At 35.8% G+C, this 18,348-nt stretch overlaps 2 protein-coding genes across 3 annotated transcripts in view; one reads left to right on the plus strand and one right to left on the minus strand.

The window, feature by feature from the left end:
• Window positions 1–18,348, plus strand: part of LOC6579748 (leucine-rich repeats and immunoglobulin-like domains protein 3) — a 29,055-nt gene that overhangs the window by 6,829 nt on the left and 3,878 nt on the right. The window contains exons 2-5 of the mRNA XM_002005594.4: window positions 14,756–16,068; window positions 16,858–16,929; window positions 17,875–18,084; window positions 18,145–18,288. Coding sequence (XP_002005630.2) covers window positions 15,029–16,068; window positions 16,858–16,929; window positions 17,875–18,084; window positions 18,145–18,288 — 1,466 coding nt within the window. The 5' untranslated portion in view covers window positions 14,756–15,028. The remainder of the gene's footprint in view (window positions 1–14,755; window positions 16,069–16,857; window positions 16,930–17,874; window positions 18,085–18,144; window positions 18,289–18,348) is intronic.
• On the minus strand, window positions 3,640–5,042 carry LOC6579747. 2 transcript variants are annotated; one of them, XM_044011122.1, is made up of 5 exons: window positions 4,935–5,042; window positions 4,725–4,796; window positions 3,974–4,669; window positions 3,838–3,911; window positions 3,640–3,774 (listed from the first exon to the last, which is right to left on the minus strand). In XM_044011122.1, exons 1-3 carry the CDS (start codon window positions 4,977–4,979, stop codon window positions 4,232–4,234), a joined length of 555 nt encoding a protein of 184 aa, XP_043867057.1. In that variant the 5' UTR covers window positions 4,980–5,042; the 3' UTR covers window positions 3,640–3,774; window positions 3,838–3,911; window positions 3,974–4,231. The 2 variants fall into 2 exon arrangements, with proteins under 2 accessions (XP_043867057.1, XP_015019338.1); XM_015163852.3 differs by having other exon boundaries at window positions 3,640–3,784.

Below are 18,348 nucleotides of genomic sequence, written 5' to 3' on the forward strand. Positions count from 1 at the left end.
AATGTATAATAAAATACAACAAAAGAGCTATACAAGGTGCATAGAACTCCCTGAAAGTAGTATATAGCTCAAATGGCATAAAAGACCCAACAAAAATAAAATAGAAATTCATTCATTGAGTGAAACATACAAATAGAATTTCTCATTTATCATTTACCTTTGACTCAACCCAACAAAGTTGCCTAAAGTCTGTCTTTAATCTTAACTCAAAAGCCGTAACATTCAATTAATGAAGAAGAAGAGCAAAATCAATGCTGCGCTTTGTTCCAATTTGGTTCTACTTGAAAAGATCAAATGAATTTTTTTTTTGAGCATTTGCTATGCTTCGGGAACAATACGAACCGAAATCCCAAAGAAAAAAAATGAACAACATATTCTAAAGGCTCTTCAGAAGATTGTATAGCTTTTGTGTTACATTTTTGGGATTGTCATGGCAAAAGTCAGAACACCCATGTGTGTACGAGTGTCTCTCTGTCTCTCTCTGTGTATGTGTGTGTAGGACAGTTGAGAAAACGTTTTGAGTTGCCTTAATCTTAATGCGCCCATTTGGCCATCAGGCTTCCTTATTATAAGTACTTTTCACCTTCAGTTCTCTGCTGTCCGACTCGAAGTGGCAAAAAGCAACAACAACAACAATGCTGGGCACAAAAACAAAAAAAAACCCGAAAGAAACAGATGCTTCTAAAAACGAAGAGAGATCATAGCACAAACAACAGCAACAACAACAACAACAATAATGCTGAAACCCTCTGTGAAATCCCAAAGAGTCTGCCCCATGCCTCATGCCACACACTGGAAAACGAGAGGCAACAATCCAGTTTTCAGTTTCGTATTAATATATATATATATATATATATGTTTTTGTTCTGTTGTTGTTGCTTTGGTTCTGCTTCGTCTTCTTCTTCTTCCTATTCTGCTTTATGCTGTGGTCTGTTCTTTGATTCGGGATCTCGGGATCTGCAGTTGAAGTTTTTCAGAATTTCGTGCTGTGTGCCCCGTCGTCTCTCATTGTTGTTGTTGTTGTTGCTTGTCTGACTGGCTGTGCTTTGTATTTTATTTTTTCTTCACACCTTCGAAAAGGCAAAGGCACAAATTTTGTACGTCCGTCGACTGGAAATTCAATTCAATTCCCTTGCCACAGGCCGCGGGCCGTCAAAAAGAGACGCCCGAGCGGCAGTTGTAGCCGGTTTTTGGTGTTGGTGTCGCGCTTGGTTTTCTCACTTGCCCACAGCACTAACCTCTGCTCTCTGTATGTGTGTGTGGCTGTGTGTCTGTGTACCTGTGTCTCTGTGTCTCTATGTATGTGTGTGTTGTATCTGTGTTTCTTTCGGCTCTGGAGACTGCAAACTGCGAACTTGGCAGCGCGCAAACTTGACAGCCCTTCTGCGCGTTTTTGTAAGTCTTCGCCTGCCAGGATCGTTTCGTTTCTGGCTTTTTTTATTATTTTGGTTTCAGCTTTTTTTCTCTACTTCTTTTTATTTCATCGTTAAGATCTTTTGACAGCCGCATTGCGTTCTTTTCCTTTTTTTTTTTCGTTTGCATACCCCTTTTTAAGGGCCCTAACGTGGTATAATGGGACTGGGCTCAGATTTTTGATTGTATAGAGAAGATATATATATTTATACTAGTGTCGATATAATGATCTTTTCGTTTCCCTTAAAGAACGTTTTGAACTATGTTTCTTACAACTTGTAAAGCCTTTATTAATTAACAAAGTTAGCTTAAATACATTTAAATGCATTATCAGCAAATATGCTAAAATGAGGTGGTTTTCATATTTTATATATTATAGTGCAGAAAGAACTCTTAACTCATAGAGTAACTTTTAAAAATTTGTACATAATTTAGAGGTGTTTTATTTAAATTTTCGAATGACTTTATAAAAAATTTATATAGAATATTGCAGCAAATTGATAAAGGATTTGATTTCTTAATAAAATAAATGAGTAATTTATATTGATAACTGATGCAACTTTTGATTATTTATATTTATTTTAAAGACTTTAAATGAACTACAATTATAAAACAAATGGAACACATTTAAACTAGAAAAAAAGAAAGAAAGAAAGAAGAAGAAAACCTTCATAACAAAATTCGAGTTATCAATTACAGCATAACTGCTAGTCGTTCAGTTTTATATAGATCACCGCTTTGCTGCAGCTTGTTCGCATCTTGTTTTGCATTTTTTTTCTCCCTTTTTGAATGGAACTCAATTTGACATGCCTGAAGATTTTCTTGAGCCGCTTTAACAACGAAAACGAAAAAAAAGAGAACCGAAAATTAAATCGAAAAATTATTGCGCGCAGCGGATTAATTTGCGGCTGCTGGTCATGCCTACAGCCCACGCCCTACGCCTACACGTCGCCCCAGCCTCTCTCGTGATCTCTCGCTCTGCTTTGATGTGCATCCGTAAGCGTTAACTGTCGACTTAGCCAAGTTAACCCATTTCAGCTCAAGGCGGTGCTATTAAGGCCGTAAAGAAGTAGACTTTATATACCTCGGGCTTCCACTCTTACCTAAGGTCTGGCCAACTGCAAAGGAAATCGTAAAAATCATAAAAATAATAATAATAATGCCCACTTGACATTATCTAAAATAGGAGCTCCTTCTATTTCGTCTGCCTCTTCTCCCTCCCTATTTCTTCTCTTCTCTAGCCTAGCACAAGTCTGTTTGGGGCCTTTGGCTAAGTTGGTTCTTGTCGCAGCCATAAAATGTGTTTGTCGCTCGCTGCTTATCGTTCGGCTGCTTGATAACACATTTAGTAATAACAAACAGAAATACTACAGATAAACCAGAATGCCTCATAAAATACCCTGTAAGGGAAATGCAAGTACATAGAAGTATAAATATAAATACTATACAGTTTATGAGCTAAGCAAATCGTAAAAATGCTAGAAATGGTGTGAAAATTGTCTACAAGATACCCTGTAAATTAAGATAGTGGCTTTACATCACACATATGCCTAAATTGGATCAGAAATATAAACCTACTTGAGTTTCTATATATCGCTAATGAAATGAATTTTAATATTCCGGCTTAGCTCACCCCATTTCTCATTGATTACAGAGTATATTGTGAAACATACACATATGCAAAGAGCGTCCATTAAAATACACTTATAAATATTTTAATACGTGCATTTAAGAAGCGCTTGCTATTAATACCAGCCGTAAAGCCTATTAAACCCTGTCAGTGCCAGACCATACAGGGTATCTACACTTTTGTACATGGTGTAAACAAATTAAATTTGTGCACTTCTATCATGCAGCTGATGTCACGGGTTATAAAACAGCACACGAACTTCTATGGAATTAGACGAGAGCGCGAGATATGAATTCGAACTTCGCATTCGAATTCGAATACAAGGAAAAAATAGTTGATTTATGAACAGTTTACACCCTCTTATCGCAATAACATAGAACAGAGCAACGCCTTCACCAAGCATGAGCATTCAACAGGGTTCCATTAAGATTTATGTTGATTAAAGGATCCATAAAGTAAGATGACGTCTTATTGGGCTTTTACCAATACGGATATTATTTATTAATTAAAAGGAATTGGGGAAAGACTTCCAATATGTCTGCAATGCTGTGTCTGACTAACCCCAATATATCCCATGTATTTTATATTTAAATATGTTTGTTTGTTTTCCCTGCTTTATTATTCTTTACTCCACTATCATACAAAATACGAATAGTGTGTTATTTTCTTCCAAGGTGTTTTTCTTTTATCATGGGCAGATACACCGAAGACTCAGGGGGTGACATGATGATCTGCATAGACCTAAAACCAAAATATAATTATTTATATTATTTATCTTTCATTTAAATACTTACGCCATTATTGCGAAGAAGCTTTGCCTTTCAGTTGGTGAAAACGTGATATATCGATAGACAGACGTAATAATGATCTGTATGGACAGGAAGCCAATATACGTTATTTATATACATTATTTTTCATTTAAATACTCACGCGTTTTATTACATTTCCTAGAATTTTTTCCAAATTTTATTTTTGCTTTTTTTTTTAGTTTTCCATTTTAAATTTTTTTTTTTTTTAGTAAAAAATGGTTTCGGCCATAGTTATTATTCTTTTTTGTCCACTATCATACTATGAGTAGTGTATTTTATATATTTAATTTTTTTTTTTGGGTTTCTTTTTATATTCCTTTTTTTAGGGTTTTTTTTTTTTTTTTTTTTTTTTTTTTTTTTTTTTTTGTTAATATGGAAGTCATCCTTTTCTATGCCTATGTCTGCTCTTTTTTGGAATATGAAATTCCACATCTTCGGGCAGATCGTACAGCTTGAAGAGTTCCCCATTGAATTCGGTGCAGACACAAAGGGGGGACCCTTGTCCATTTCCATTTTGCTGCTGCAGCCTTAAAAGCTCCTCTGATGCAGCCTCCAATAACCTACCCATCTCCTGCTCTTTCTCCTGGTGCTCCAACTCCAGGTCCTCTAGCCTGCTGGACATACACTCGGACACCTGCCTGGTATATAGGGTCCTCATTCGTTTGATTTTTCCCGTGTCAGTCGGTTGCTCCTCGGTCAGTCGACGTTTTCTCTTCTCCATCTGCTTGATGCGATTACTGCGACGAAGCGTTGGCTGCTCGTTGGACTCCACTTCAGGCTGGGAAGAATCGGAAGATTCCGAGGATGACATGATGATCTGCATAAACAAAGATATGAATATTATACTAATTGCTTTTCATTGAAATACTTACGCTATTACTGCGAAGAATCTTCGGCTCTAGGTTGGTTTGGAAAGACTCGGAAGATTCAGATGATGACATTATCTGTAAAGACATATATGAGCCAATTTGAATGTATTTTATATATTTATTTTTATATCATTTTATTTATTTATTTTTATTTCATTTTATTATTATTTTTTTCCGTTGTCTTCTTTTCTTTGTTTTTTTTTTTTTACTTACGCGTTTTATGAATGTTCTTAAAATCGCTTTTAAGCCTTCAGTCATATTTGTGTTCCTATCGTGTTGTGATACTGATTACTACTGACTAAAATAGGATTCGAACTTCTATAAGGCTTGTTTCTGTGTGAAGTTTAAGGCTTTGACTACTTGGATCACCAATTTTATTTTTCTAGCACCTATATATATAGGATACTTTTTTGCTATATGCAGAGTTTTTCTTTTAAAATTTTTTCTTAAATGATGTATGTACATATGTATCAATTTATATCTTTATTTACTGTATTTGAAAAGAAAAAGGAATTTTTTGTTGTCGAATTCCACATTTAAGTATCACAATTGCTAAATATAGGAACAGAGAATGTTCTCATAAGTCGCACAGATTATCTGATTTCTACAAAATGTTCTTTATTATTGCTTGAGCTTATAGCGAAATGGTAAACAAAACATTTTTACTAGATATATGAATATATATTTGAAAAGGTCTATAAAACGTTATTTCATGATCTTAATTATCGTAAACAACTATAAACATAATATTAAAATTAGGTTTGCTAATAAATAAATATTAAAAGCGAATTGGAAAAATTTGTGATTTCCTAAGATGTTTGAGTATGTCTTTCAAATAGTCCTCAATCATTCAGATACAAATGTATTGTCTGTAAAAGGGAGCTAAAAGTAATGTTATTAAAAAATTATTTCGTATAATATTTAATAAACGGAAAATGAATATCTATACTTTTTCAGGCAGCTATCTGTAAGATACTTTTTGCTCAGACAAGTCTGACACTATCTACAAAAAGCGTTCCCTGAAATTCTTTGACTTATTTCTTTTATCAGACATTCCCAAGGTTAATTCATTAAGTCCGCTCCACCTGACTGGCACACAAAGCACACCTTTGGGGGAGTATGTGTACACTTATGTCTATATATGCATATATTTTGGCATATGATATCAGATATCACAAGCTACCTCTCATTCTTATCAAAAAGCCAACAACAGCAACAACAATGATAATAATAATAATAATAATAATACTTTACTGCGCTTTGTTTATTTGTTATTTATGCGCTTTAGACCAATCAAGCAAAACGGTTTATCATTAAAGCGATAAAAAAAAGACGTTAATTTATTATATACACACAGACACACATTCACACAAAGGCAGACAGACAAACGCAGCTTTATTTACATATACATGCATAAATACTCGCATGTGCAAAAAATATTGAACTTGAAGTAAAGCTTTAAAATGTCTTCCCCCTCATGCCGTACTGCTCGCGCACCCTTGCTTGCCGCCCTGTTTGCTGCGGCTTCGTTTTAATAAACCGTTATAAGCGTGCGTGCATACAGCAGCTGTCTGTCTGCTTCTGCCTGTGTATGTGTGTGTGTGTGCTGCGCAAAGCATCCAAGCAGAAGGCAATGAAATAAGCCAACAATTATAAAAACTCTTTTTAGTTATTTAATTAGCTAGCCCCCGTCTATATAGACGTAGCGCGGGCGCGAGCGAGAGGACAAGCTATGGGCAACGGTGGCAGCGTCTCGCGTTCGTATCTAGAGTGGAAAATTAATGGCTACAAAATTAAATTTATTTTTGCAAAAAAACAAAAAAAAAAACACACAAAATAAAAACAAAAACAAAAGCAGCAGCACCAGCAGCAACAACAACAAAGCAGCGCGACGGAGCAGCCGCTGGCACAGACAGCCTGGCAGGCCGCGCAGTTGCTTTCTTATTGGATTTTGTTGTTAGTGTGTCTCTATGTGTGTTTTGAGAGTGTGTGTGCGTGTGCAAATTTATGTTGCTATTTGCGTCGTTGTAGCTGCGCAGCGACTGCGCTGCTCTTATCATGGTTTTGTTCTTGTTGTTGCTGCTGTTGTAGCTGGCACGTTACCTAATTAGTTGCCGCAGACAGCGCGGCAATAGGCAACGATTTTACCTTTTATGTTGTTTTTGTAAGCCATAGGCCAATACAAACAAAAATGCAGAGGCACTCGCACGCATACACGCACATACACACGAGCACTTACATATATATATATTGAGTTCGCATTGACGTAACGTCAACTGCGACAGACAACGCCGACGCTGACTGCGCGCTGTTTCCGTTCTCGTGCCCACGCACCACAGCGCAGATACAAGAGAGCGAGAGGGAAACTGTGCGAGCAGAGCAAAGCAGCGCAGAGTGCAGAGGGACTCCGCAGACCACGCGACAATCACAGCTTCAATTTTTGTTGCCGTTTCTTTTGCTGTTGTTGTTCTTGCTGTTAGCCGCCGCTGCTGTTGCTGTGCTGAAAAAGAATAAAAAAGAAAAAAAGCAACAACAACTGCACAGTGCTGTGAGAGAGACAAATTGTGGGGTGTAATGGAAACGAGCAAATTTTATGTGCCTTTGAATAGCTGCTTGATCACGGCGAAACGAATCGATTACACTAAAAAGAGAGACATACAAATTAGACATGCAAGATACACACGGACACACACACATACACATCTGTGTACATACATGCATGTTTTAAGTACTAGCATAAGCGTTCGTTCACTTTGACAACTGATCAGCTTTGTAGTTGTCGTTGTAGTTGTAGTTGTAGTCGTAGTCGTTGTTGATGCTTTTTTTTTACGAACCAGCTTATAAGCAATTAAATTCAATTGATTACATTTGCAGTATAAGCCGGATGTGGCGGAGCGGCTTATTGGGAACTTGGTTGGATATCACCTTTTGACTTGTTGCTTTAATATGTACATAAAAATGTCCATAAATACCTCGACTTTTAATGTTTATCAAAGCAGTCAATATTTACAGACATCTTATGACCAATTGGCACATGTAAATAAAAGTAATGCAGGCAGCATTATGAAGTGAGATATATTTTATTGCTAAGCGTTATAGGCATTATAGGCGTTATAACTAATAAATAAATTAATATTTAGGAATAAGAAAATCGGGTTCTCTTTTTCCTTGTGAAACTTAACAGTAATTTGATGGATGCTCACCACTGTTGCTTTTCATCTACAATTTTTGGCAATGCTGCAGCCTGCAGCTGCTTTGAACTCAACTTCACCTCGCCGCAGCCCACCTCAGCATATTCCAACTCAAATTACTGACCGCCCACTGCATGTGCTTTGACTTATTTTGGTTTTGCTTCATTTTTTGTTGGTATTTTTACGCCAACGACAAACGTCACTCACACACACATACACACACGCACACAAATATTGTATATATTTTTATTCATTTGGCAAAAGGCAATAAACAACAACAACAACAACGAAAAGAGACACAAGTAGAAACAACAACAAAATAACATTTGGGCGAAGCGTTTTCATCACACACACACACACGCGCACACACACATGACCATAAAAAACCAGAAAAAACAAGCAGTGGGCGACAACAACAACAAGAAATGAACCGAACCAGCAGAAAAATGAAATAAAATTTTATAAAAAATCTGGCAACAACAAGAAAAATGACCAATTTAAATGTTAAAAAGCAAATCAACAGGCAGCAGGTAAAAATTAAGACCAATAAAAATGCAGCCTCAGCTCCAAGTAAAATGTAAAAAAAATGTTAAAAACTGAATGTTACAAGAGCAGCACATTAAAAAGAGCGTTATATAATTTAAAATTAAATTTAAAACAAAAACTAATGTAGTTTCCGCTCACTATGTATCGCTGTCTCGCTCTCACCCCTTTCATCTATCGGCCACAATCTGCTCTCGAATCTCATGACAAATGATGTTATTCTTGAGCAGCTAACGATCTTTAAGATACAAATACATGCATAGAAAACCTATACATATACAGATAGACAGATAGACATATACATACACAGACGGGATATGTCGCATGTGTTTTAGGCCCGTCCATTGTATATTTATGTGCGGCATTATCATATCAACGCGATCGACAGCTAACAACGTCGACATTTTGTCGTTTTCATAAGAAAACAATACTCGCCCATGCTCGTACCGTTATCTAATAAATTGTGCGGGAGTTGTTGACTAACACAACAACAGCAACAGCAACGAAAAAGAAGATCACAAAACAGACAACAACAAAAAAATAAAACCAATAACGAAAATCAACTAAAAAATCTCAATAAAATCTGCATTTGATTTGCTCAACGTAAATTTTGTTATTGTCCAACACCAACAAAAATTTGAAGAAAAAACAAGTAAGAAAGCTCTATTCGAGACTGCTCGACTACGAGATCCCCTGAACCCTTGGAGTAATAGCTATTTCAATAATTTTTCGCGTCTTTCAGCTTACACAAGAAACACGCACACACACACACACACACACACACGCACGCATGCACACAGGCATACATACACACACATACATACATACACACACACACACAAACACACACACACACACACACATACACAAACAATTACATACATATACACACACAAGCATAAACACGCATGGGCTGCAGTGTGCGCTTACTATGAGAACTTAATTGTTTAATAACTTTTTTTATGGACGTACGATCTTCATGAAACTTTTAGATTATGATTATAACATGAATATGCATGTAATTGCCAAAGCACAAGTCTCTAGTATTTGAAATACGCTTTTAACAAAAGTGAGGGTGAGGGGGTGAATTTAGAGGTGGGGGGTAAATTTTAACAAAAACCGAAATTGTATAAATTGCATATAAGCATACATTAAAAATTTGGAGACTCTAGCAATAAAGGTGTAGAAGATATAATTTTATAACTGGGTTTCGATAAGGTTTTTTATCGATAAAAAAGATCGAGATGAGTTATCGATTTTTAATGATAAACTTGATATGCGCGCTGTAATTACGGACATTTTAAAAAAAAATTGAAGTCTCTAGCTCTTATATCTTCTGAAATCGACGCGTTCATACATACGGACAGACGGACAGACGGACAGACAGACGGACAGGGCCAAATCAACTCAGCTCGTCACCCTGATCAAGAAATATATATACTTTGTGGGGTCTGCCACGCCTCCTTCTCCCTGTTACATACATTTCAACAAAACCATTATACCCTGATTTCCCATTGAAAATGGGTTCAGGGTATAAAAAGAATTGAGTTCACAGCGAAAGCTTGAAACAACAAATCTTATACTTATAACAATAAAAATACCAAAATATAAAAAAAAAAAAAATGTAAAAACAACAACTAATATTGATTGGCGTGGGTTTTGCCCTTACATTGGGGTTTTTTCTCACTCTGTCTCTCGATTTTATTTGAGGAGAACTTATGCTAATCAATATGCGATTTAGTTAGCATTTTATGCATGCAAATCAATTCAAAATGGTGGACGCCAGTTTTAGACAACGACGAAAAATTAGCGAGCTGATCGTCGCTGATTGGTGTGTGAAAATTGTCGCACAATACCAAACTAATTTATATTAAGACAACAAAAAAATGTGTTTTTTTTTTTTTTTATTGGTTTCTCAAGCTGTTGATCGATAGACAAACTGTCATCGATTTTGATGGGCGGCCACCCGCAGCAGCTTTCGCTGATCGATAGTTTCATTGAAAGCGTGTCAAAGGTGTTAGATAAACTTAAATATACAAAAAAATAAATAAATAAAACAACTGAAAACGGATTGGATTGATGTGCTTTATGAATATTTGATTATTTTTATAAATATTTCATAATTATCTTTTGTTTTCATTAGATATTTAAGTGGAATTTACATTTTGGACAGTGAAAAGGTATTCAAAAACCTTTTTAAGTGACCATAAATGCTTAATATATATATTATTCCAAATATTTATAAGATAGTTTCCAAATAAATTCAATACATCTGATCACTTTTACTTACCATAAGGAAAGTTTTACTTTATTCCTCCACTAATTCAATTAAGTTTAATGTAAAAACTCAGATAAAGTTCGCTTCGAAGGAGGATAAGAAATTTCGATTATATATTTAAGGCTCTACTTTGCACAAGGGGTTTCTCTATCTATATGGTTTAGTATTAATCTATTAGGCTCAGGGCTTTTCTGGATAGATAATTGTAGAGTCTATTTGTACGTAAAGCCAAACCCTATTTTACTGCCCCCTCTTTATCAATAGTCTGACGCAAAGTCAACAAACAGCTTGTTCAGCTGTTCTGGAAACTTGGTTAATTTTCTCACCCAAACACTTGCCGCACGGGCAATTCAAATATTTACCACTAACAAGTTTTTCAACATAACTGCTCAATAAATTTAATAACGAAAATGGTTATAAATGTACGTAGGTATATGTATGATTTCCTCTGTAGATACCGCCGCAACGATCGTAGTTGCGATCGTAGACAGTGCAAACCTATTGATTAGATAATTGCATCGAGTACCATCGGGTGCCAGAATAGCTCTATGACTCCTCGAGAGAATGGGAAGAAGACCATATAACAAAAACAAAATTATCTAATTGAGAGAACCGACTTTCGACACTTCAGTTAGGGGGAGTGCTCCCAAACAAAATTGAGGCCAATTCGTATTGTTATCGTTATCGTTGCTATCGATCTAGCAACTAAAACTAATCAAAAGGCACTTCAAATACAACTCGCCAGCAAACAACCTCTATGTATATGTATATATATAGAGTAGAAACATAGAGTCTGCAGTTACAGTAAAAAATGTACTTCTACATGTTAGGGAAGGAAAGAAGAGTATATTGGCTTTGTGTAAAGGTATTATTTTAGGAGTTAGCCAGTCTTAATGGCGTGAAATAAATAATTTTTAATAATTAAATTTTGATATATTTCTGCCCTACCTAATCCTATAAAGTGTAAACATTATTAAATATTTTTATCTATTTTCTGTGAAAAATCCTTTTTTCACTCCCAACAATTTGTAGTTAATTTCTAAAGCTCTCATAGCTATCATATGGATATTTGTAGCTAAATATTTTTTTTCATACTATATATACTCCCGTCACATATCGTTTAATATATACCTATTACAGTTTTACATCTATACTACACTTTATATATTTAATTTGAAATCATCCGAAATCATTTAGAACTATATTTCTTACAGTTTCAGGCTTGTCTTTGTATCTTTTGCAATTAGATAGTTTTCACAGAATTCTAAAATAAAACTCTTAAGTGCCTGAACAAGTACGTTGCAGTCTATTACGCCCGCTCGACTGCAACAGGCTGGCCTGTGCATTTTTTTGATGTGTGGAAAACTCTTTGAAGCACAGGAAAAACTAAACTGAACTGAAGTGAAGTGAAGAAAAAAAGAAAAGATGTTTAAGAGATCTTCAACTGAGCTGGTTCTGCTTGCCTTCTTTGTGGCTGGTTTTTCTTTTTCTGGCGTGCATATTTGTTACTTTTTTTTTCCTGCTTCATTTTATTTGATTTCATTACGCGATGCTCTTTGTAGTTGCTGCCTTAGCTGTTGTTGTTGTTGTTGCTGCTGTTGCCGTTGCTTTAGTTGTTGTTGTGTTACTAAATTTGGTTGTCTGGGCATTTTAACGCGCCTCTTTATGTGTGTAGACGTCTGTGGATGTGTGTGTGTGTGTGTGTGTGTGTATACGTATGTGTATGTGTGTGCCAGACCATTTTTAGTAGCCTGGCCAGCAGCAGCAGCAGCAGCAGCCAAAGCCACCTCTCCTATATAGCCTATGCGTTACGTATACGTTAAATATACTATATGTACATATATCCATATATATTATATATTTATATACATATATATAAAAATATATGGTCATGTCTGTTTGCGGTAATTGCAGTTTGCAGTTTGAGTTCGTCGAAGTCGCTTTGCGCCTTTTGCTTTTTGCCCTTTTTGGTGGGTGGTTTTATTTTATTTCTATTTATTGGCTTGCTTTTCTTTTTTGGTCTGGGAAAAATGTTTATTAGGCCTCGACTAAAAAACAAAATGCTTATAAGTGCATTTTGTCCATAATATTGGCCGAAAGCAAATAATAATGAGCGCAACTCAAAGAATGCTGTCAATTGATTTGTTAGCTAATTAAATTGTTTTTAGTTTTTTGTTGTTGTTGTTACAGGCCAAACTTAAAAGGAATTGCAATTTATATGAAAGGCCAAACTTTTATGCTGAATCAAATAACAAAAGTATTTAGTTTTTGTGATTACTTTATAAATATTAACAAGTATTAGTGTAATCATGTTGTTCTAAACATTTAAAAATTTAAAGTTTTTATGTTACAAATAGAGACTTGGTCTAAAAATACTAATTGGAACATAATTTTTGTTTCAATAGAGAGCGGATTTTTATATTTATATATATATTTATTTTATAAATGTATTTTAATTCCATTTCTATTCCATTTAATGTAGCGCAATTCTTAATAGAGACTCAGTTATTGAATAAAAATACATCTTAAAATATTAATTAATAAGAATATATTTCTGTATGTTAGCCTTCATATTCTCTTTAAATTTGTTTTTAAAATATGTATTGAGTTTTTGTCCTGTACTACTACTAATATTTTTTACCAGAATCAAGAACAGTCTGGACCTAAATATTTATGATATTGCAGTTAGCAGACCTTGCAAAAAACTAGTCTTATCTGAGCGGCATTATCTTCATTCTCAGAATGCAATCTATACTGCAAGATGTGCTCCTTCTATGTAACTACACACAAGAGTTTCTAGTTCCTGAGATCTTCAATGTAGCCCGAAAATGCTGCGTATATAATTTCATAACCACAACGTTTATAGTTCCCGAGTTTACAAAGAAATATGTACTTAAATATTGCTCATATAGTTATAATTATCTACATTCATATGCCTTGTCACTAAATCAACAAATTTATTAGTTTAACAATGTTTTAATGCCTTTAATCATAAAATGGGTGTTGGAATTAACTTTTCTAATGTTGTTTAGATTCACGTTTGTTCTGATATTATCTATCTGTTATATAAGAACAAACGTGAATTGCACAATTTTTCAAGTTATCTAGAATTTGCATTTGTAGACAGTAGTTTGTATGCCAAATTTAATAGCTGTAGCGCAAGCTTGCATAGTTTAAACATATACGAAACAGAAAATTAAAACAGTTTACAGTAAACCGCTTTTCTCTCTCTCTCTGTCTCTCTCGCTTATTTCGCTTGTCAGCAAAGTTAATTATATATTTTAATTGGGTTTTCACGCCTATAAAATATTTATCTTTAAAGCTGCTTTTTGTTACTGTTTTTTAAGTATATATTTTTTTGCATCAGCCAATTATTGCGAGGCATCTGAATGTCGAGCACGCCGCAATTTCGCTGATAGCGAAAAAAGTGCGCAGCATTCGCTTTATCTGAGTGTCGCCACCGCCGAATTTCTTTTGAATTCGCTCTATGTAGGTGTGGCTGTGTGTGTGCTGTGTGTGTAGGTGAGCGTCTGTGTGCTTTGGACTTTTAGCAAGCGCAAAGTACAAAATGCAAAACGCTGCAAAAATTTGCAACAAGTTGAGAGATTTTTTTTAGGGGGCTGATGCTGCTGTCTGGTGCGTCTTTTGCTGTTTGTGTTATAAAACGTTTCGCGTTTTCTTTCTTTTTGTATTCATGTTTTTTTTTTTCGCACAAAAACATCCGGTCGTATTTTAATTTAATGAGCATTTATTTTGCACACTGCCAGAGTCATTTGCCAACGCTGTTTATAATTTATTATTTATTTAGTTTGCTTTACTTCAAATATAAACAATCTAAATTGCAATGCAGCAGCATTAGGGACATGTTAATTGTTGTTTAAATGAACTGAATTCGTTGATTGTTGAATATCAGCATCGATATCACTTAATCGATATAATATTAAGTACACTGAACAATAATTTGCATATAGTGGCATCCTTAAACTAATGTTTTGTTTCTCTCCCACTCTCTCTCTTTGCAGTTAATTGGCGCTGGATCATGCAACAGCAACAGCAACAGCAACAGAAGCAGATTCAAACGACGAAAATGCGAACGAGCTTTACAGCACTGGCCGCTGGCCAGGCCGCCATCAGCGTCGCTATCTTTGCACAGGAATAACGGAATGTAGGCAAGAAAAAAGCTGAGGGAAAAATCGCAGTTGAAAACGATCGAATTTATCAAGCATACAAAGCTAAAAAAGAAGCAAATAAAAAACAAAAAATATACGCAAATTAAAAAGCAAAAACACTGCAATATGCACGTTTCAGCTATTAAAAGCGAACAGCAGGAAAGGGCAAAGGATGCATGTGCAGCGATAAAGTTTAATAATTATCGAAAACGAAGCAGTAACGACGAGAACAACAACTACATTAGCAAAATTATAATGACGTCTTCAATACTGGTGCAACGCCTCGCAACGCTGAGCATGAGTGGCAAGTGGCGACGGCGCCGACGGCGGCGCAAACAGCAAAACGACAACGCAATTGTGAAAGCAACAACAACAACAGCAACAGCAGCAGCAGCGACAACAAGAGCATGCGCCCATAATGATAATTGCAATTATAGTAAAACAACAATGTGTGCCCATGATTTCAATAAAATCAATAAATTACAGCTAATTACGTGCATGCTACTGATAACAACTACAACAATTTGTCAAAGTTATGCAGCTGCAGCGCCATCGACGTCAGGCTCATCGTCAGTGTCTGGCGAGGCGTTAACATCGCCGCTGAGCGCGCTGCTCAAATCGGGCGGTGCCTCCTACAATCAACAGCTGCCACAGCAACAACTTTTTGCCATGCTTGCAAAGAATAACGGAAACACGGCTGCGCTGGCATCGGTAGCAGAGGCTTCACAGCCACAGTCGCAGTCGCAGTCGCAGTCTCAGCAACACCAACAACAACAGCAGCAGCAGCAGCATCATCAACATTCACGTCAGCGACCACGCTTTCTGCCGTTACGCGAAGACGATTCAGAGGATACGGGCGATGAGGAATTTGCCGCCTTGCATATTCCACTGGAAATCGCAGCAGCGGCTGCTGCTTCACTGGAAACGCGCGGCTTCGTGGCCGACGATGGCGGGCAATACGAGCAGGCGGAAAAAGAGCTCGCTGCAGCCGAATCAGCGGCAGCAGCAGCAGCAGCAAATGCGAATGCCAAAAATAACAATAACAGCAACAACAACAACAACAACAAAAACTGTCCTAAGGAGTGCAAATGCCAGAACGAGTTCTTCGATTGCGATAAGCAGCACTTGGAGCGTGTGCCCGTACTGCCCAACTATGTGCAAACGCTGTAAGTAAACCATGAAATAAACAAAAACGAAACCCCTCTGAGCAACCCCCAAAACAGGAACAGTTTTGAAGCATTCGCAACAACCCTCGCAGCTTTGCGGGCTTTTATTTAGTGTATATACCCTGTAGTAGTTAAAGGTCATGTGGGGTGTAATAGTAGTGTTTAAAATACATATTCAACAATATTTTATAAAATACATAGTAGACTCTGTTAAGGCATTAAATTAACTGTTAACCACTGTAACTTAGTTGGTTATGTTATGTTAATGCCTTAACATAATTCGTATATGCTTTTACTTGGCATGTTAATGACTTAGCAAAAATAACATGGATAGATTCTGTTATGTTGTAATGGCTTAACAGCTTATATACATGTTTCAAATAAGAATTAATTAAGAATCAAAATATTTTCAATACATTTCTTTAACTAAAGTTTGTAGTGTAGGGTATATTAGGGTCTATCAACTGCCATCTTGTTTTACCCATATTTTATTTTTATTTATGCGTTTCACTTAACTTTTTTTTTTTTGGGGGTTGCGATTTTATCGCATTGCTTTTAATCAATTTAATGCACTGCAAAATTATGCAAAATGTGAGGTTTATCTTTATCGAGTGGAATGCATCAATAATTGCACGACTCTGGCACGCTTATCACTCGTAATTGCAGCATAATTACAGACCATTAATTGCGGGCCTCGAAAATCCAATCAGCTAACATTGTTTGCCATATTATTTATATGCACACACATCTACGATATATTATTTTGTTTTCATTTTTACTTTTTTGCAGGCATCTGGCGGGCAATAAATTGAACGACAGCACCGTCCTAGCGATACAAAATCTGTCCGAGCTACAAAGACTGTAAGTAAAAACAAACAAACAAAAACAACAATATATAATATTTTATATAGATACGTATATATGTATGTTTGTATATACCAGATATATGTACGAGTTTATTGAGCTAATTATTCCATTTGCGTTGAGCTATCTACAGTAGATAATGCTGTATAATCGTTTAGCTAAGCGAGTATTTTTAGATACTCGCATTTATAAGTTGTAAAAGGAAGCCATCTGGTTTTTTTGTTTTTCTGTTCAATTGGAGTCTGAAATTTCAATTGAAATGATGCACAATTCAAGCTGAAGATAAGAAAAGCTTGAAGCATACGCAAATGCTAATAATCATAAATAGTATATATATTGGGAAAGCAAAATATATTTTATATCTATCCAATTAGTCATAGTATCAAAAGATTTTTACATAAAAATCAGATTAGATTCTCTGTTGTATTTCGCTATGAATATTATTAAAATTTAAATACATATAAACTATTCCAAACTGTTAACTGTAAAATCAGCTAGTAGCAGCCTACAATCTTAGATAGTAACTAGTTAGCATATTCTCTCCATTTATTCGCCTCGCTCGATATGTATTTGTCATACTATATTATTTTTAATGCTGATATAAAGTCAGATAGCTGTTTAACTGTTGGAAACAGTGGTTCGACGAAAAGCCTAGTAGCTTGGTATTAAATCTGTTAGCAATAGAAATAGTCATAATACAACAGTAACAGGCAGATATAACATAACAGTAAATACTAAAAGCATAGTATCTTTATACAGACCACAATATTTTATTAACATAGCTGTAACATAATCACCGGGATTATGTTCCTCCATATACATTTAATATTTATAGGCTCTAAATTTATTTAATATTTATTTCATAATTTATAGCTAAGATTCGTTATTCTAACCCTTCTCTCCTCTCTCTCTCTCTCTCTCTCTCTCTCTCTCTTCGCACAGCTCACTGAAACGCAATCAGCTGGATGTGATGCCCATGTTTACGAATCTGCAATCGCTGCGTCAACTCATCTTGGCCAACAATCGTATACAGCGCATCTCGAGCGAGGCGCTCGCTTTGCTGCCCAAGCTGAAATTGCTGGATCTGAGCAAGAACCAACTGCACAGCGTGGAGGCGAATATGTTCCCAAGACCTAGCCGACTCTCCCATTTGTAAGTTAACCAAATATACCTTAGTATATGTAGCCTAACTAAATCCAATTCGATTTACAGAATACTTAATGGCAATGAGATCGGCAGCGTGAATGAGCTGGCATTTGCTACGCTTAGCAATCTAACGGATCTGGAGCTGAGCAACAATCACCTGAGCAGCCTGCCAGTGGGCGTCTTTAAGAACTTGCTGCGACTAAAGAAACTGTAAGTTTATAGAGTAATCTCAATTAAATATAGCAAAATCTCAAATAACTCTTTTTGTAG

Source organism: Drosophila mojavensis, unplaced genomic scaffold (genome assembly GCF_018153725.1).
Source record: "Drosophila mojavensis isolate 15081-1352.22 unplaced genomic scaffold, ASM1815372v1 contig_80, whole genome shotgun sequence".
Taxonomy (NCBI): domain Eukaryota; kingdom Metazoa; phylum Arthropoda; class Insecta; order Diptera; family Drosophilidae; genus Drosophila; species Drosophila mojavensis.

Excerpts from the sequence above, each read along its gene's own strand:
- LOC6579747 (XM_044011122.1), bottom strand. The coding sequence starts at position 4,979 with ATGACTGAAGGCTTAAAAGCGATTTTAAGAACATTCATAAAACGC. Across the intron at positions 4,797-4,934 it reads TAAGAACATTCATAAAACGC|ATAATGTCATCATCTGAATC; the intron begins GTAAGTAAAAAA and ends ATGTCTTTACAG. Across the intron at positions 4,670-4,724 it reads AGATTCTTCGCAGTAATAGC|ATCATCATGTCATCCTCGGA; the intron begins GTAAGTATTTCA and ends TTGTTTATGCAG.